The sequence below is a fragment of the Dreissena polymorpha genome, chromosome 3 (genome assembly GCF_020536995.1).
Source record: "Dreissena polymorpha isolate Duluth1 chromosome 3, UMN_Dpol_1.0, whole genome shotgun sequence".
Lineage (NCBI taxonomy): Eukaryota > Metazoa > Mollusca > Bivalvia > Myida > Dreissenidae > Dreissena > Dreissena polymorpha.
The window spans coordinates 152389658-152411219 of NC_068357.1; the positions used below are offsets into that span (position 1 = coordinate 152389658).

General features: G+C 37.3%; 1 protein-coding gene across 3 annotated transcripts in view; it reads right to left on the reverse strand.

The window, feature by feature from the left end:
- Positions 1–436: 436 nt before the first annotated feature.
- The window catches only part of LOC127872022 (stomatin-like), a 30909-nt gene continuing 9783 nt past the window's right edge, over positions 437–21562 (reverse strand). The window contains exons 4-9 of one of the 3 annotated variants that reach the window (XM_052415376.1): positions 21489–21561; positions 20863–20945; positions 2613–2816; positions 2143–2198; positions 1722–1902; positions 437–862 (exon numbers count right to left, since the gene is read on the reverse strand). In XM_052415376.1, coding sequence (XP_052271336.1) covers positions 776–862; positions 1722–1902; positions 2143–2198; positions 2613–2816; positions 20863–20945; positions 21489–21561 — 684 coding nt within the window. In that variant the 3' untranslated portion in view covers positions 437–775. Of the gene's footprint in view, positions 863–1721; positions 1903–2142; positions 2199–2612; positions 2817–4640; positions 5402–7406; positions 7463–8956; positions 9161–10243; positions 10675–11875; positions 11932–12891; positions 13096–20862; positions 20946–21488; position 21562 lie in introns of those variants that run through there. The other 2 variants (XM_052415374.1, XM_052415375.1) reach the window with 2 other exon arrangements.

Sequence of the window (21562 nt, forward strand, 5' to 3'; positions counted from 1 at the left end):
TTCCGTCTGTTTGTCACTGGGTGTATTAATTCAACGATTTTGCTTGTTTCTTAAGTCTTGGTTGGTGAGAACGGGTCCTGGGTAAAGAGTCAAATTGTAAATAAAATCAATCTCAAATAACGCCTATTCCGGCGTGAGTTCCACTAACATGATTCAGAAAGGTCCGGAGGAAAAATATGTCTTAAATTGTACTCCAATACAATTAAATGTTAACGGTTAAACTATTCAGAATTTAACACTCGGAAACAAAATAGATATACAGAGACTTCAGGAAATCTTTTTAACAAAGTTGTATTATGTACCATGATATAATTATAATTCCAACAAGTGTTCATATATAACGGTATCTGCATTTTATCGATTTTATAAAAAAAAACACAAAAAAAAAAACATTAATTTAAAGTTTGAAATATTACTTACAACATATCACGTTATCACAGATTATTAAAGATATCCAGATATCTTGGTCCAGAACGTTTAGAGTAAAAATAACACAGACGGTAAAATTGTTACAACAACATGGTGACGTCATAGTAGTTGTCAACTCCTTTGCGACGTCATAGGTTAAGCCGAAACTATCTTGACGTATCAGTAGGGTAATGCAAACTCAGGCAGCACTTTATCTAACTGTTTTGAAAGTTTTCATCGCTATTTTAATTAAAATTCGGATTTTTGTACAAAGACTTGGGAAAAAAATAACCATGTTTTTGATTTGGAAATCTTGAGCACATTAGAAAAAGACCTGCCAGTTGACGTCATAGAAACGTCATCTCATCTACTTCTTGCTAAGCTGACTCAGCATGTCAATCGGTAGCGGGAAAATGATGGTAGAGTTGCGTTCAGCGGCGATCTGATTCAAAGTCTGACAAGAAATTACAAAGGCGATTGATTATTTTCAAATTACGGTAGCGCTAAATATAGTATTAAAATTCCGTATAGAGCTTGAAGGTTGTTTTATAGGATGACACAGATTTAAACAGATTTTTAGCACAATGATCAAGCTTATTTGTAAAATCCATTAACACTTGTACTGTTTTAAAAAAAAGATTAGAGTGATCATTTATGTGGTCTTTAACTATCATGGCAACTTCACTTTTTTCATCCGAACTGCTTGGATTCATCTATAATTCATACATCTAAATCTCTTGAAGCCATACGATATCAACGTTCCTGTGTAACATGCATTATAATTGGTGAAAATAGATGAGCTTATTTTACTTCCGAGAATGGGAACTTACGTAATCGTTACGCCCTTAATTCCAGAGCAGAAGATAATATCCAAGTTTGAAATGTCTATTTGTAACAAGCGGTCTGATTGGTCAGAATTTATGTTGTCATTAATGTAAAAATTGAGAACGTTTAATTAATGCAGTTAGTAGCGGATCCGTGGTCTAGTGGTAACACACTGGCTTCACAATCCAGAGATCGCTGGTTCGATCCCCCGCTGCACCTAACCTACTAACTCGTCTTTCGCATGAGACGTTAAACCGAGGTGCAGTGTACTAGGTGCTATACACCGAGCACTAAAAGACCCAGGGTCACCTCTGGAACGGGGTGTCTCCTGTATCTTGCACTATCTCCCGTAACCAACTAACTCGTCTTTCTGGGGGCGATGGCCATATGGGAGACAATCCCGGTGCACTCGATAAAAAAAAACAACAACAACAAATGCAGATATATCTACTTCTGTTATCGTTATGAATAAACGTCTGGGAACTCACCTGCAGGTACCGGATCTGCATGGCCGCCGGCGACTGGCTCATGATGTCGGCGGCTTCCTTCAGAGATCGGGAAGCCTTCATCTCTCCTTCCGCTAAGATCACTTTAGCCCTGGCGTCCCTATTGGCTTCCGCTTTCGCCGCCATGGCCCTCTGCATCTGAACCGGAAGTCGAACGTCCTTCCTGAGAAGCGAGCATTTTAAAGCAATGAAACCGATTGTTACCGGCAACGTTTGATATTAGAGTGAAATACGAAACCAAATTTTTTGTTAAACACATTGGTTTCTGTTGTGTATTAAAGATGTTTTTTGTAAATATACATGTATATCGATAATATAATATAAATACATACAAAAGTCACAAGATCCTCATTTATTTAATAATGGCTTAAAAGTATCTTGTAGGGGCCCTTGTTTAACTCACACTTCCACTCTCTCCACGTCCACTCCCCAGGGGTCCGTCGCATGGTCCAGTATCGACTAAAAGTGACAAAATCACATTGTCATGATATTAGAATGCTGTTTGCCTCGGCACATGCGATGAAAGCTTTTAATTACTTAACCGCACTGAACACTGACAGTTAGTATATAGCAAATCACACCTCTAACAAAAAGAGTGTAGGGGAGCAAAGACACTAAATCCAGTGAGCTATAAGTGTCTTTTACCAGATATATTTGAACTATAAAGTCACATTTTTTAACGCGATTTCTTTCCAAAAAAAAAAAAGAAAACGCTTGGTTTATATATGCACCTTCGTATTAAATAATACAGTGTATTACAGTAAGAAACTAACCTGATGTTATTGTTAAAGCGCTGTTTTTCCTATAGTATTTTGATTGAAGGAAAATGAAACTTATAAGCAATCTCCCATTTCTTTGTGTAAGACGATCTACCTGCATCGTGTGAGCGATACTCTCGCGGTCGCTGAGAATTTCCGACAGCACTTTGGTTCCCAGCACGTTCCTCAGCGTGGTCGCGGCCAGGAGCTTGGTTGACGCGTGCGCATCCTCAACGTTTATTGTCGATTTGGTAGCGTCGAAGATTTTAGCGTAGATCACCGCGTCCACCGCCACTGTCACTGAGTCACGTGACAGAATCTAAAATTAGAGACGTTAGATCTACTTTCAAAATAGAGACGTTTTCAATGCAAACGCTAACTATTTCTATCAAAGCGCTGAAGGCACTGAAGATGTTCGCTATTGCATAATTTAACACGCAATTCATTTTTCAAAATCAATTGCAAGTTTGAAATGAACACACGCCATTCAACTTTATAAAGTGTGTGTCATAGCGCACGGGTCGAGTTTTTTGTGCACTTTTTATCACCCTTATTATTTCATAGAAATAACTTAGACAAAATAAAAACAACATGCTTTTTGGACGTTCTGAAAGCATAGAAAGTATGATGAAAATGGTAATGAGAACTTAATATAAAGAAAATTTGCAGTCACCATCATATTAAAGGAATATTTTTTCTAATATCAAAAAAACTATCTCACCAAGAATATAAATTCATAATGAAAGTTCCGTGTACAAAACTTTTGATTTTTGACACCATATACAAATTCAAAATATACAATAATCTTCGTATCTTGTATATGGAGGAATAAAAGTATATAAACATTGCTGATTATGCTTTACTTGTTACCCGAGCAGTTCACACGGTGTCAACAACACTGACATAAACATAGGTATAGAGCACTAATGCGCTTTTAGGCATAGCTGTTTTACTCAGTTTTCCTCTTAGTGACTTTTACACAACGCCAACAGATACGCATGAACATTTTCGAATATTTAATAAGCTGATTCGAGATACTACCTCTGAATTTTTGCTACATCACTGCGTATGTTCTCAATTCAAAGGATGTAGCACTGTTCAGTGTAAGGAATTCCGGACTACTCTCTACATGCTCAAACGACACAAGGCGCGTATGTAGCTCCGGAACATGTGGCGCCGCGGATGAGATGGTTGCGAATCGTCGATGTCCTCCCGACATTTGTATTAATGCTGATGTAAATCACGGCTGTTCGTGTGTTTATTTTCTTAAACCTATGATTCAAGATAATGTACCGACCAAGTTTGAAACTAAGTCATACATGTGCGCTTTTAATTACTTGAAAGCATGGCTTTAATGAAATCTTGTAAACGCTCTGAAAATCACATTTTTTGTTTGCCCACTCGCCATGAAACTTTCTCATATAATCCACTTTTATGATATCTCGGTCAAGCCTAAAACTGGTTCCGTTTCATTGAAAAACATGTTCATAAGGGGGCTGTAGGGAAAGAGGGGACGTATACGGGACCTAACCGGGTCTAAGTGAGGTTAGTTGGAACTTACTTCCAAGATGGCGTCGTTTTCGTGTATTTCGTGAATGAGTAGAGGATATTTTCACCCGGTTAGTAACTTCATATGAATTTTTCTTGTAAATGACTACGCCATTTCGGCCATACAGTGTTTGCGCTTCCTTCGTTTCCCCCCCCCCCCCCCACCCCCTTGCATGGAAATAACCTTATCTGACTAGAAAGACTGGTGAATACTGACGAGTTCAACTTTGAAAAATCACCATGAACCTCGCTCAGAACACTTGTTTAAATGATATGAGCCGCGTTCTGAGAAAACTGGGCATAATGCATGTGCGTAAAGTTTCATCCCAGATTAGCCTGTGCAGTCCGCACATGCTAATCAGGGACGACACTTTCCGCTTAACTTGATTGTCGGCAAGGAGGGACTTCATTGAAACTTTAAATACCATAAAAGCGGAAAGTGTCGACCCTGATTAGCCTGTGCGGACTGCTCAGGCTAATCTGGGACGACACTTTATGCACATGCATTAAGCCCAATTTTCTCAGAACATGACACATATCTCAACAGAGTTCAACTAAAGGGAATATTATTAGCAGATGGAAAGACAAGACGATACAGAATTTCGAATATTTATTGAAGCTTTTAACTTGTGGTTATATATTGAACGCTAGGACACTAAAAGGAAATACATAACTATGTCATAAAATGGGTTCTTTAAGAAAGAACTGGAGAAAAAAAATAAGCACTTATAAAAACGGACAAGTACATATAAACAAATATATATTAATAAAAGCGAAATGAACTTTCTTCACGGACTGTTTTTTGATGAAGTAATTTGTTTCTTAACTCTTGTGCGCTTGTGGTAAAAATCGATATCGTAAACACGCATTTTTTTCTTTTACATCATATCCATTTGTTTTGTTCACTTGTTGCTGTTCATATTGTAGCAGTAGTCATAATTGATGTCAGGGTAATACGCATTGACATTTCATAGGCGCTACATCCAGTGTTATTTATTCATCAGTCAGCCAAGCACATTGAATTGTATTAAAGAACATATAAAATATATTGTTTCTTCTCCAAAATCATTTCGTTCGCGCACGCGCGATTATTTCTTCATCAGTCCGCTTAGCAAATCGATGGGCAGCGGGAAAATGATGGTCGAGTTCTTCTCGGCGGCGATCGAGTTGAGCGTCTGCAGGTACCGGATCTGCATGGCGCAAGGCGACTGGCTCATGATGTCGGCGGCTTCCTTCAGTGATCGGGAGGCCTTCATTTCTCCGTCCGCCAAGATCACCTTGGCCCTCGCGTCCCTAGTGGCTTCAGCTTCCGCCGCCATGGCCCTCTGCATCTGAACCGGAAGTCGGACATCCTTCCTGTGGAGCAAAAGAAAATTCCCCATAATGTGTTTGTATATAACGAGTCTTCTTCATTGGACTTAATTAAAGACGCAACCTCACAATATACATATTGTATATGACTTAGTTTAAGCAGGCTAATAAAAACCAAACAAAAAATACTAATTTTTTTTACAAGTAACCGAAATTAAAACGAATTTAAAGGTAACCAATAACAACACAATAAACATGAAATAGACGTCGAAAATTCACAGTTTACGAATTAAAGATATGATCAATAACGTTTTACTTAACAGGCAAGGTCAAACACAATACGATGTTTACGTATGGCCTTAAAATAAATAGTTTACTAGTAGCCGAACAATATACCGGAAACCGAATGTCAACAAAATACAGGTAACCGAATATCAACCAATATACATGTAACAGAATATCAACATTATACTTGTAGCCAAATATCACCCAATATACATGTAACCGAATATTAACCAATATACATGTAACCAAATATCAACCAATATACATGAAACCAAATATCAACCAATATACATGTAAACAAATATCACCAACAATACTTGTAACCGAATATCACTAAATATACATGTAACCGATTATCAACAAATATACATGTAACAGAATATCAACCAAAATACTTGTAGCCGAATATCTACCAATATACATGTAACCGAATATCACCATATATAGATGTAACCGAATATCAACCAATATACATGTAACCGAATATCACCAAATATAGATGTAACCGAATATCAACCAATATACATGTAACAGAATGTCAACCATTATACCGGTTGTAAAATGTCAACCAATTTACAGGTATTTTAGTGAAAACGAATATATAGTTAAACGGATTTTAACATCAACAACGGTATCCGACTGTCAAACAATATACATGTGCATGTAATGGAATGCCAACACAACTTATGGTAACCGATTGTAAAACAATTTACATGTAAATTATTTCAAACTTACTTCAAACAATACACATTTAACCGAATGTCAACGATGTCCATGTAACCAAATGGAAAAAAACACATGCAGGTAATCGAATGGAAAACAAACACGTAACCAAACGTAGAAATATATAGGTAATCTTATGTCAAACAAAAGATAGAAGGATAAAAACTGTTTAAAAGGGTAACAAACACATGTTACAAACATAGATTGGTTACCTGTATACATTTTTATATGTATTGATAATTTTCACAGTTTTACATTAAATAAATGAATATTTGGAAGTATAAGCCCGAATGTTAGAGAGATCTTCTTGTATCGCGGTCATCGTAGGCTCACCCTTGAATCCATGCAAAACAAACGGACCGTGCTCTAAGAAAATGGGGTTTAATGAATTTGCGAAAAGTGTCGTTGCAGATTAGCCTGTGCAGTCCGCATAGGCTAATCAGGGATGACACTTTCCGCTTAAATGTTTTTTTTGTTTACAGAAAGTCTCTTCTGCTCAAAAATCCAGTTTAGACGGAAAGTGTTGTCCCTGATTAGCCTGTGCGGAATGCTCAAGCTAATCTGGAACGACAATTTACGCACATGCATTAAACTCCCTTTTCACAGAGCACAGCTCAAATCTAAATAATGGATTAAACTCTTATTTGCAAAAGACTACATTATTGTTGGAGGGGTAAATTTCAATTTCGTTTTACGTCATTTGTTAAATCCTGTGCTTTGGAAAAAAAACAGTTAATAGTTGCTTAAGTAAGGAGGATTGAGGGCCTGTCTTTACCAACCGATTCTAAGACTCAAGTCTAAAAATAAGGAATATTCTCAAGACTTAAAGCTTTTATAATGACTTGAAAGTTGAGTCTAGCATGGCAGTAAACACATATATTTACATGATTATTTATCTAGAACTGTCTGTAAATAACAAAGCACCATTTCCAGTTTGTATACATTCAAACTCTATGTGTTATTTTCTTTGGTCTTAGTCTATTCTCTATTCTTAAAACTAAGACTGTGGTGGAGAATACGGTTTTAGTTCACGCGTACTTACACTTCCACTCTCTCCACCTTCACTCCCCAGGGGTCCGTGGCGTGGTCCAGGATGGTCTGTAATCAGAAATATTCACATAAACACGTGCACAAGGGAATACACTTTCCGCTTTTAAAGGAAGTCTCATTTCAATAAAAATCCAGTCTAGGCGGAAAGTGTCGTCCCTGATAAGCCCATGCAACTTCAGTGGCTTATTTGGAACGACACTGCACACATATATTAAGCCCAGTTTTCACATTACGCGGCTCATTTAATAAGTAACATGTTTAAAGATTGTCAAAATGACTTTTCTAAAAAATAAATGCCGCATATCAAAATGATGTACATACTATTTTCAAACAAAGAGAAAATAAGATAAATGGCACAGAGTAACATTTAATCCTTTGCATGCTGGGAAATTTGTCGTCTGCAAAAATGTCGTCTGCTGAATTTCTAATATTAGCATTTTCTTCGATTTTTTTCAAAGAATACTATCAGAATAGCAAACAGTTTGGATCCTGATGAGACGCCACATTATGTGGCGTCTCATCTGGATCCAAACTGTTTGCAAAGGCCTTTAAAATTCGGTTCCCGCACTGAAAGGGTTAAAGTACAGCTGCGTTAATGGATCATCACCTATGAAATTAGATTTTAAAATGCGAACATCTGTGAACATGTTCCTTAAAAATATAAAGCTAGATAAAGTGAGAATTTTAATTGACGGACGTAGAGAGCGGGAGAGATATTAGGATCAGATGTGTCGCTTTGTACGACCTGACGAGCGAAAAGAACCACTGCCGGTGAGCGGCAACAGAAACGCCAGTTCTAGGGCTACGTCAAATTAAATAATCCGTTGTTTTCTTTTTGTTAGCACACGACTATGCTACTTTAACAATGTTTTACGAAAAGCTACAAAACACAAGCTTAATAAAATAAATAATGTCGTTATTCAAACCGGACCGCCGTTTCATGCCTATGAAGACATCATTAGAGTTTCAACTAAGACTGCACAATCACTTCTCCGGATGTAAGCCACATTTTTTTAAAGGGCCAAAACTTCAGTAAGATGCGATCAATCATGCTGAAAACTGCATGCTTGATATTAATAAACTGTTAAATAATGTTTATTCGTCGGCAAATATTCGTTACAATTTTGTGTTATAATGGCGTTTTCGTGGACACATTCATTCGTGGATTTCTGACTTTTAAATTAAAAAAAAAAAATTTGCTTTGGCCATTTTCCGATGTGTTAATTCTTGGATGGGTCAACCCACGAAATCAACTTAAAATACTGACCCACGCACAGGTGTTGGGAGCGTGGCCAATTCACTGTAACACTATCAATATGTCAAAAAACAACATTTTTCATCGCTTTGATCAAAAATAAAATATCAGATTTTTTTTTTTGGGGGGGGGGTTTAAGTGATGAAAAATGTTGTTTTATGACATATTGATAGTGTTTCAGTGAATTGGACACGCGCCCAACACCTGTGGTCCCACGTATACTGCGCGCCCAACACCTGTGGTCCCACGTATACTAATAATTGTACAGTACCGCAAAGCTTTCGTACTTGCATCTGCTGCGCGATAATCTCGCGGTCCGTGAGAATCTCCGAGAGTTGTTTGGTTCCCAGCACGTTCCGGAGCGTCGTTGCCGCCAGGAGGCGCGTCGACGAGTGCACGTTCTCCACGTTGCAAATCGATATCACGGCGTCAAAGATCCTCGCGTATATAACCGCGTCAACCGACACCGTCACCGAATCACGTGACAGAATCTAAAAATGAAGCAAACACAAAAGTACAAATCTATTTTTAAATGGCGAATTGATATTTTAATCATAAACTAGAAGATAATAATGCGCGAATTGATTAATTTTAAAGATTTATAGATTTTTCTCTTTCTCTGTGTTTAAAAAAAAATATAATAGCTCCTTACATAAAATGTTTACGTTATAAACGGAATAGTTGGAAGCCCTATTTTGTATCAAAAGTAAGAAGGACATGCAGTGCTTCATGCATAGAAGGTTATACTCTACGGTTATACATAAGTTATACGTGCAAAGTTTAAAGTTACTAGCAAAACAGCTAGTGTCAATTCTACATTCGTTAAGTACTGAGGAAAGAGAAGATGTTTATTTTAATAAAACGATCAACTCACCTCTAAAAGTTTTCTGTTTTAGAAATTTCGAGGTTGACGATGTGCTATGATGCACTATTTGAAAAATCACACTGCTTAAAACCCACTTTAGAAAAATAGCAATTCATTTAAACCAATCATTCTTAGTGCCTCAGCGGAGGAAAGCCGAGTGGGTTGCGCATATTTTCGAAATAGAACAATCAACACAAAAAACTGGTATGGATTTCAAATGTGCACTAGATCTTTTCAAAACGCTATTCTTATTTAAAACAATACTTTTGAGCAAAAACCTGGATGGACATATTTTGGTATAAAGACTTTATTGATACAATAAGTACAAATTGACAAAACAACCTAACACATGTTACTAACACTTCAATCGTTTTTTTTAATTATGGGAGAAATGTAAATGGAAATTGTGAAACGCTTTATGGTTGAATCAGAGCATCACTTTTTATGTACATGTCTATACAAGACAATGATTTTCTAAATTTATTGTACATGCTTTGTTCAAACACAATGATAACCTTTACTTTATTTCTTCTTGATAACAATATCAATTTTAACAAATTAACAGTTATTAAATATACATTAATTTTAAGAATGTGTTAATGTGAATTTCTTTCTGTACAGTATTACAATTGGTGTGGCCATCTTAATATATATATATATATATATATTAATTCAATATTTGCCCCATTTATTTACATTTCATTTTTTAGGTTAGTCATTATTCCTTGGTGTCCCGTAAGGTTAATGTTGATAGATGCATAGCAGTAAAAACACAGTGCCAAGAAATAACTTAAACAATGCTAACAATAGTCTCAAATGGAGTGTAAATATATTGTTTCTTCTCCAATATCTTTCTGTTCGCGCATCCGCGATTATTTCTTCATCAGGCCGCCAAGCATATCGATGGGCAGCGGGAAAATGATGGTCGAGTTCCTCTCGGCGGCGATCGAGTTGAGCGTCTGCAGGTACCGGATCTGCATGGCGGCCGGCGACTGGCTCATGATGTCGGCGGCTTCCTTCAGGGAGCGGGAGGCCTTCATCTCTCCGTCTGCCAAGATCACCTTAGCCCTGGCGTCCCTATTTGCTTCCGCTTCAGCCGCCATGGCCCTCTGCATTTGAACTGGAAGTCGGACGTCCTTCCTGGGAAGCGAACATTTTAAAACATTTAAAACGGTTGTAATCGGCGCATTTGGTTAAGCGTCCATTTAGTTCTGTTATGAAAAAAGTTTTATAGATTATGGAAGTGGTATAAGTGGCTAAAACATTTGTAAATATATATTGGTAGCGCTGTGTGACTGTACTATCGAAATGAATACCACAACAATCTATAAAACAATCACTAGTTTCTCTTATTTAAGGGGCCTTTTCACAGATTTTGGCATGTTTTGAAGTTTGTCATTAAATGCTTTATATTGATAAATGTAAACATTAAATATTACAAGCTCCAGTAAAAAATCAAAAATAAAATTTAAAAAAGGAAAAAAAGTAGCCCGCAGCAGGACTCGAACCAGTGACCCCCGGAATCCTAAAGTAAAAAACGCACCAGCCAACTGAGCTATCCAGCCAAGCTTACATAACTGCGTATTTTATACCTTATATACGCAATCTTCGTAGTTTCACAAGTGTAAACGACAACAGAACTCTTCAAATTATTCAAACGTTTCGCGTTGCAACGCTTTATAATTTTTAGGGTTTCAAATCGTTAAAATATGCATATAATGGCTATATTAGACCATGACAAATGTTCAGTAATACTGTTTCCTCACAAATATCATAACTCAACCGAAAATTTGCGAATCTGAAACAACTTTTCTCAATTTTGTCAATTTACCAACCCGTGAAAAGAACCCTTTAAAAGCCCATACACAATCAAAATCAACGAATATTTCGTACAATATTTTCTAAAAATAAAGTGAACACATAAAAGCTAAATGTTCTTTATAGCAATAGCCAAAGTTTCAACGCTAGAAGTGGTCTGATAACATTGATTTCAAGCGATAGAAACATGCTCAGTTTTTCTTTTTTTTGTGGGAAAATATATGCAAAACATGTACCAAGTTAGTGTTCGTGTGTCGTATGAATAGATATTCTTGCAGCAAATTAAAATGGAATATGTTGTGCCACAAAAACATATTAACGAGCATTTTGTATATCGATAAATCTGCGTTACCATACCACATCTAGCGTTGAAAATTTGGCAATTGCTATAGGGAACACTGATTTTTATGGGTTAACTTTATATTACGAAATATTTTACGAAATATTCGTTGATTTTAAGTATTTATGTTACTTTTAAGAAAAGTTCAAACGTATTTATAATAAAGACCCTTGTTAAACTTACACTTCGACTCTCTCGACCTTCACTCCCCAAGGGTCCGTCGCATGGTCCAGGATCGACTGAAAGGGATAAACCGATAAAACACATTGTGAAGACATAAGAAGGCTGTTGGCCCATACACGTTTAATTCCTATTAAAGCTGAAAAATAGTACATGGCAAATCACAATGGTCATAACGATAACAACGTGTTGTAGAGAGAAGACACTGAATCCAGTGAGCTATAAGTGCCTTTTGTCAGAAATATTTTAACTTAAATGTCACACTGTTTTAATGCGCTTTTGTTAAAAAACGATGCTCAGGCGATATTGTTGAAAACAATATTCAAGCGACATTGTTAAAAATTATATTCATTGGACCGTGTTCGAAACAATACTCAAGGCGAAACTGTTAAAAACGATACTCAACGCGAAAGTGTTAACACATTACTCATGGCGACATTGTTCAAACCAATATTCAAAACGAAAGTGTTCAAAATCATAGTCAAAGCAAAATTGCGCTCGACAATACTCAACGCAACACAGTTTAAAACGAAATTCAACGAAAAAGTGCTCAATAAAATACTCAGCGCGAAAGTGCTTAAAACAATACTTTACGCAACCGTGTTTAAAACCATACTGACGCGACAGCGATATTCGACGCGACATTGTTTAAACCGATACTCAACGCGACAACATATTTCAAAATGAAACTCAAAATAAGTATCATCGCGACAATTCTCAAAACGATACCAAAATGACAATGTTCGAAACACATTTCAACGCGACAAGATTTACCTTGAAAGTCAGATTAACAATTTCAACGATAATATCAAAGCGAAATTACTGAGGAAATATTCAAATGAAAATAACGTGACATTGTTTAAAATAATATTAAACCCCAAATTGTTCAATGGTGACAAATATTAATCGCGGCTGAGTTGAAAAGTTCAATAAGACACAGACCCAAAAGTACGTGCATTACCGAACTCAGATATAATAGGACGTTAATCACAGGGCCACAAGCAACCACCCAAAAATACCTGCATCTGGTTGGCGATACTCTCGCGTTCGCTGAGAATGTCCGAGAGTGCTTTGGTTCCCAGCACGTTCCTCAACGTGGTCGCCGCGAGGAGCTTGGTTGACGCATGCGCGTTCTCGACGTTAATGATCGACATCGTGGCGTCGAAAATTCGAGCATAGATGACCGCGTCAACCGCCACAGTGACTGAGTCACGTGACAGAATCTATAAATAGAAAAGAAAACGTCAAACATAAGACAAAAGGTAACCAAACAGTATAGTAAAATAAATCATGCATATTTTATATATTTAATTGCATGAGAGATACGTGGTTTATTCGCGCTAATTTAAAACAAACAAAAATGATTTATTCGATACAAGGTATTCAAATGGATGCGTTTTGATAACAACCAGTTGACTGAAAATATAAGGAAGATACGCTCGATTATGCAGCAGACTAAAACGGCCAGAAATAGAAATGGTTACACAGAAACAGAAATTCAAATGTCAGTTTTGTAACGTTTTAATTTGAATATTTAAGCAATAATAGACAACTTGACATATAAATACATTATACATCTTTAACTTAAAGAAAACAATAAATATATCTGAACACAGGCCGTACCGGTTTGAAGAGACGTCTGAAGCCAAAATCGGAACGATCTCAATGCAAGCATTACTCGAAATGTTGTTTTTTTCGCTAAAAACTTTTTTATCGAAAAGTTTATTTCGTTAGTCAAATTAGAAACATTGACGCTTATTTAAATAAAATGACGCCGATCAAATCGATGCAAAGAGCTCAGTTAGTTGTACATAGTTTGTCATGTGCAATATTTACCAGATTTAGTTTTTTTGCAACCAAACATATTAACAGATAGTCGTGAAGGTAACTATTTATTTGAACAAAAAAAAAGAAAAACTAAGATATAATACTTAATTGCAATAATGAACCTGAATGAAACTGGGTACAATAAATAAACAAGCAACCTGTATTGTTACAATGAAGCTAAAGCTACTATTATCACAGTCTATAAAAGCGCGACAGTTTACGAAGCAAATATGGACATTTGTGTGGAAAATAAAATCGAGAAACTAATGGGAGTGTATTAATTTTGTTGACATTCAGAAATAATAAAAAATACTGTTAGTACGTTTGGCAGGCCATAAACTATTATCAGATTTTATTCGATACATTTTCAGGACAGCTTTGTCAAAAACGTTTATTGCGGGCTGACGTGAATTAAAAGTCGATGCACGTTGTGAAATCCCTTGTTTAAGTCTTAATACTGCTGATAAACAATAAAAAGACATGAGATCGCAAATAAAACTGATACATAATAATACAATAATTTAATGGGACGAAACTTTTCAATCATGGAGTAAGCCCCGTTTTCCGAGAACGATGTCCATGTGATTAAGCCGAAAGGAAATTATTCTACAAACACAATAATGTCTTAAAATGTAATTATCATAGCACTGCGAAAGGTTCTTTTACAGCAGCATTTTTGTATTAATCAGTTAAGGCACAAACAACTTCATGGATAACGTATTTTCATTGTTAGATCATGCTGTTCTGACGAAACAAATATTTTTGAACAATGAGTTCACTTAGATGCTCAAACATTTATTACACAGGATCTTTTAAAAATTTACAGCGAGCACCGTCTAAATCTGGGTAACGCGTGAGTGCGACGTAACTTCAACCGGTTCCAATCTAACGTAACAAGGGCCGTGCCTAGAGCGCCGTCGTTTCGTCGGGAGTACCCGGTAGACTCGGAATCGGTCATTTCGCCATCAGATCGCTTCGGGTCAACTCAGACACGAGTAATGTTTCCTTTTCCGGCTCATCGTAAACGGCAGGATCGGGGATTTCCGACCGATCCCTTTCGACTGTCGCATCTGACTGCTTCTCGAAAACCACGTCCGTTTTCATCGGTGATTTCGATTCCTCCTGTTTCACTTCCGCTATCGCTGGCTGCACGGGCTCTACTTTTCTAACGGGAGGCGCCTGAATAGCCGGTCTGCTATAGCCTCCCCCAGCCCCTGTTTTCGTCGCAACCGACAAGATGTCGATAGGCAGAGGAAAATGATTGTGGAGTTATTTTCAGCGGAAATGGCGTGCAGCGTCTGCAGGTACCGGATCTGCATGGCCGCCGGCGACTGGCTCATTATGTCGGCGGCTTCCTTCAGGGAACGGGAGGCCTTCATCTCTCCTTCCGCCAAGATCACCTTGGCCCTCGCGTCCCTCGTGGCCTCCGCTTCCGCCGCCATGGCCCTCTGCATCTGAACCGGAAGTCGGACATCCTTCCTGAAGAAAAAATGCAGCGATTCGGTAATTTTGCATTATGCATCGTCCCCATTATTCTTTTAAATCAATTAATTAACAGTACATTACAATTATTCTATTTATTTAATTATTTAGGGCCTTTTTAATTTTATTTTCGGACACAATTATTTTATTGATGTAAAATCAATAAATTAAAGCTCATTTGCATCGCCCTATTGGGCCACTTTCGCGTCCGCCAGTTTTCTTTCAAGAAATATATCTTTGATTGTGGCTTTCAAGAAATAGAACTGATTGTGAGAGTTTTTTTGTGAACTTTCCTCGAGTGGAGAGGGCACGTGGTCCGACCACCAGAAAGGATAAGCCCCAATCCAATACATCACAGAACTCTGGTGAATTTTTATGAAAAACAAATATACGTACATTTCAACCCTCTCGATGTTCACACCCCACGGATGGGTGCCCTCATCCAGTATATGCTGTAAAACATAAAAAGGAACCACAGGAAGTATAAGAATTATGCTCGTTTGTGAACAGATGACACGAAATAGTTAGCATTCTAGTAAATAAACATGAACAAATGCAATGCTATGAATACATATTTTCAAAGTGCATGTGAGCAACCAGCAAATACAATTTTATTGAAATACTTATATCCAAACATAATTCATTAAGCGGAAACAGGTTTAACATTTTAAGAAACGGTGACCTTGCAGTGATCCAACTGGCCCTTAATGTATTCACGAGCAAGGTCTGCGTGTAAGCTACCAGCATACGAAAGTTCAGAAAAATACCCAATTTTAATTAAAAGGAAGCATTTTAGTTTTTTAAGAAACAGTGGCCTTGATCTTCACCGAACTAATCCCGAATGCAGCCCAAACAAGTTGGGCCGTGCTCTGTGAAAAGGTGGTTTAATTTATGTGCGTAAAGTGTCGTCCCAGATTAGCCTGTGCAGTCCGCACAGGCTATTCAGGGACGACACTTTCCGCCTAAACTGGATATTTGCAAACAAGATTTTTATGTAAACGAAAAATACCATAAAAGCGGAAAGTGTCGTCCCTGATTAGCCTGTGTGACACTCATATGCTTATCTGGAACGACACTTTACGCACATGCATTAACCCCTTTTTCACAGAGCACGGCTCAATTATACAATAAGGCCACTCTTACTAAACCCAGAAAACAAGTTGTCGCTAAATAACTCAAGTTTGGAAGGAAGTTTTTACACTTAAACTCACAAATGTTTACATCAATATCCAAACCTGAACAAGGAAAACTATGATAATGTAAGTGCTACAAAAATTAATTCTAGTTGTCTCCCTTCGTTTAACACTTTAAATTCAAATGCAAATGTTTGGACTATTAGTATCACACCGGTCCACATTTAGTGCATATTTGGTTTTATGACTATAGTCTGTGTAAATACCAACTACTGCGCATTGATTACTTGTACACTTTTGTTTATTTTCTTTACATCAAGGATAATTATCTTTTACTTAGTCTACATAAGAAAGCGAAACTCTAATAATTATTTTTGTCATTACCACTGAATTAGTTTTAAACATTTATGTAGACAACTCTAACTACATGAAAGTTAGCAATCAATGGCTGACAACCCTAAATATATAAAGGTTGCTTAATAGCAATGTCGATATATGTGGATCGATCCCCATTCTGTGAGCGTTCTCGATGTCTCCATGCCAAAAAGACATGAAGTACTGGTTCTTCCCAAGAAAACGACTCGAGAGTACCTACAGAAGCCTCAGCAGTCATATTGAAATAACCATCCATGAATATAAACGAACCTGCATCTGACTTGCGATACTTTCGCGGTCCGTGAGAATATCCGAGAGTGATTTGGTCCCCAGTACATTCCGAAGCGTAGAGGCCGCAAGGAGGCGCGTCGAACTCTGAGCATTCTCTATACAGATTATTGACAGCGTCGCGTCAAAAATGCGTGCGTATATCACCGCATCAACTGCGACGGTCACCGAGTCACGTGACAGAATCTAAAAATATAAAGTTATTCATTTACTTTAACTTCGATCAGAAGCGAGGACTAAGTGAATTCCAAATTAATTTCAAAATGTTTTTAAACATGTTTAAACAAAAACAAATAGATTTGAATATCAGCAACGTTCCTTGGTTTTAAAGACACTCGATATTTTCCGTATTGGCTCGTATTGCGTTTAGTTTGTTTAAAACAAGTAGCCCCTACTCCGTCGGAGCTCTACGAACTAAAACGGAAACTACCGAATGTCGCCGACAAACGAGGACCAAAACGTGGACAGGCAAACAACATTCTGATATGTCAAGATCCACAACCTGTTGCTATAGAAACGATCGGAAAGTTGGAAATTTAACTAGCACTTAACGTGATTAAAAGATCACATAGTTCACAAAGAGTTACGAAGAGTGCTGCTATAGGCAAAACTCAGTTATGTTATGGAGACTTATTTTATTTGCGCAAATATGTATTGTATCCAATTGCATACTGTATTATTTTTTAAATTTTCTCTTCTTTTGTTGGACACGGTTTTATGAATCATTTCAATGGAATAGCATCAAATGGTTTGGAATCTTGACACAGATCGGGTAAATAAAACTCAGAAATCAAGCGTACATAAGTAAAGTCTACATACCGAAAAAGGGTGAAGTTAGTGAGCAACTAAGTGCCAACATGGTGTCAAAACGGCGCGAAATAAAACCGTCAAAACGGCGCGAAATAAAACCGTTTACCAATAAATACCGCTAAAAAATCCGAAATACGAATACATTTGGTACTGCAACGATATCCGAAATTTCGTTAATATCAATTTATATTAAAATAACATAATATATGTGTATTAAGCGTTTCAGCATGGTAAAAACTTGTAGACGTAAATGTGTTACCTAAAAGAACAAATGTTGGATGAAAATATCACAGCCGATGCTTAATCATAATGAATCAACAGATTTCGGATTCTAAGAGCGTCAACTTCTTAACACGGTGTACATCAAACCATCGCAAATAAAACTGACGACAGCGTTGAATATTATCGGTTAAAAAGCACTCGGACAAACGGACGAATGAACCGTGTTTGTCGGAAGGACTTTCAACTTAAAAGAAATACATGGCATGACGCAGCTAGATTACTTATGCATGTAAATATAAACTAAATTTCTTCGTGAGCAAAGCGCATTTATACATCGAATAACCGACTCGCAGACTATACAGAAAAAAAAATTGCCTCAAGAAGAAAATTCGGATGACGTTTCAAAATCATGTCGGCGTTCCGATGACAACCTAAAAGCACGGATCAAGCAACATCAGTGCCCTAACCTAAACAATGACAACATAAAAAATCTATTCGACTCTCGCTTTGGGAAAACGGGGCTTAATGCATATGCGAAAAGCGACGTCACAAATAAGCCCGTGGTGCAGTCGGTTTTTATGGCATATTTCGTCTCAAGGAAGTGCCTTCTTAGCGACAATCCAGTTTAGGCGGAAAGTGTCGTCCTTGATTAACATGTGCAGATTGCACAGGCTTATCTGGGACATCAATTTACGCACACGAAATAAACCCCGTTTTCCCAGAACGAGGCTTAACATTAAGTGTGCTTGTGATTAGTAAATATCGAATTGGATGAAATAGAAAAAATTCCTTTTTTTTTATAAGCATTTTTTGAACAAAACAATCCTTCAAACCACAATTCGATAAGTGAGTCAAACAATTAATAAAAGTACATAATGATAACAAATAATTAGCAGAATTAATTGAGTTACAGTACGTTTTAAACACAACATGTTGAAATGTTATACATATAATTTACGATGACGAACATTTGACAAGGTTTTTGTTAAAATGGTTTCTGGATATTAGTTCACTGGTTCGTATTTCAAAAGTTTTATTATACGCATATCTTGTAGTCAATGACGTGTTTACATTCATGCAATGAGGTGGTCGTACACAATACACAGTTTAATCTATATATATGCGCGCTATCTGCGTCATTTCAAAACTGAACATTTTGCAACCCATAATTTGGACATTTGCCAACTCTCATGTGAGCAAACGACACAGTGACGTCACGCAGAATATTTGATCAAGTATAGCGAGTTGCTAATGCGATTTAAAGAATAAAATTCGCGTTTTATTTGATGATAAATATTACGTTATTGCCGTTTAATGCAAATAAACCGTGCTCTGTGATAAGGGGGTTTAATGCTTGTGCGTTAAATGCCGTCCCAAAATAGCCGACTTAACTAGATTTTAACTTAGAAGAGACTTTCTTTAAACAAAAATATCGTAAAAGCGAAGGGACGCCGTAAAGACGCAGTAGTAGTAGTAGAGACTTCGTAGGGTCGCTGTAAGGTCGCCATGGACGTCGTGTGGCCGCCACTCAAACCCACAGAAAATGATCATTGACTGCAAGGTGACCGTACGGCGACCTTATTGCGACATTAGTACGTCCTTTGTACGTCTATTGCGTCCTAAGAACGACAATGGTCGAAATAAGAACGCAGTAAGAACGCTAAGGACGCCGCTCAGACGCCGTATGGTCGGCTTTGGTCGCCGTAAGGACGCAGTACGAACGCGGTAAGGTCGCCAGGGACGTATTAAGGACTCCGTGAGGACGCGCAGAACGCCATTAACCAGGACGCTGGTGTGACGGGAAGGCGACAAACAGCATTTTTACCGGAAAAGTCATTAGCGTTCTTACTACGACAATCAGAAATTGCTTGAAACACAGTCTTAGGTCGCCGTAAGGACGCCAGTCCGGTGTAACGGGGCTATTATTGGTTTCCGATTTCAAAACTTTCAACTATCGCACTTGATGTATCTCCATTCGAATGATACAATCAACAAATATAACCAGCTATATAATCTATATAAGCTATATAATCTGAAGGCAACATTTCGGATTCCATCACGAAACGCGGTTGAACTAGCTTAAAAAAGATACGCTTTCATTGGTTGATACGAAACTTTTCACCAAACGAAAATACATTATACTCAACGTGAATTGGATGGTAATTTACAATTGTTACCGATTGGACGATGGCTGACGATTGGATTAGTCGTTGGATTAACCTTATATCCTTAAAACCTTAATCTCCTTAAATTAACATCGATCTCAAAAAATGATTCTGGGCACACAGTGAGTATCACAATCCGCGGGATTGTGTGAAGAAATCGCAATTGATGCATGTTTTATTTAAGTAAGCATATAGTAACAGTGACAACAAACAAACTACAACTCAATGCATTCTACCGTATCTGTCTCACAACGCAACATTTTCAAATGCATGTAACAAATATAACTAGTTATGACACCTTTGAGACAATTTCCAGTATTTTATCTATCAATAATCGAAACCGATTTCAGTTTGGCAAATGAAAAAATCACATGTATAGCAAACAGTTCTACACAAGGTATCAAATCTGGCTAACATTAAAGCAATCTTGAATGGAATCATTCAATGTTGCATTTTACCAAACAATTATATTCGAATGAGATGATGCATATAATCTATATTTCAAGCTAAAATGATCCAAAAAGCAATATGTCTAGCTATTATAATCAGCATAACCAATATGTTTAGTAGAATATTCAAATTTATACGACAAAATGAACAACGATTACTCAAATAGTAGTTCATTTTTCTTTACCATCCCTTTTTCTAGCTATAATGATAGATGGCATGTTTGCTCGCTAAATCATACCTCTTGTGGTGGAATATCATAGGAGAAGGTCCTCATGTCGACACACCTACACGTGTCAACGCAGGGCATCAGGAAAAACAGACCTGGGCCAAAAAGAACAAGTTTTTGTAAGGCTGGGAGGAGTGGAAGGAACTTTAAATATGGTGAAAAATAGCGCGTCAAGCCCACACGATGAAACTGCTACAGGAATGGGGAATGACGTCCCCATGACCTAGTTTTAATTTTGAAGGAAACTGCTTAAATTCTCTGGGGAGACGTAGCCTTCTTATGGCTACAGCTTTACATTAAAAACACAAAACAACACAACTTAAGTTTTATGCCAACGCAAATTTATTCGGTAGCCATTTAAGGACGTTGTGCACTTAAAATGTGACGTCATACTAAATGGTGAAGTTTTAAATTTAAAAACAACATTTTAAGATACAATCAAAAGTATTTTGTATTGTAAAATACATTTCATTTTAAGAAAATAAAGAGCTTTGATTGATTTTAACTTCAGACTATAATGGACTACATGTATTATACTATACTAATAGTTGTATCTTGACTACGATGAAAACGCCCCGCAACTGTTGCTACACATGTGTTATAAAATTTCCTTTCAAAGTGGACATAACGTCACGTACCTGGTCCCTTGGCTCCCCCGGAAAGGACCCGACCCAACCGGAAGATGACAGCTCGCTCGTACTCCTGCACGATC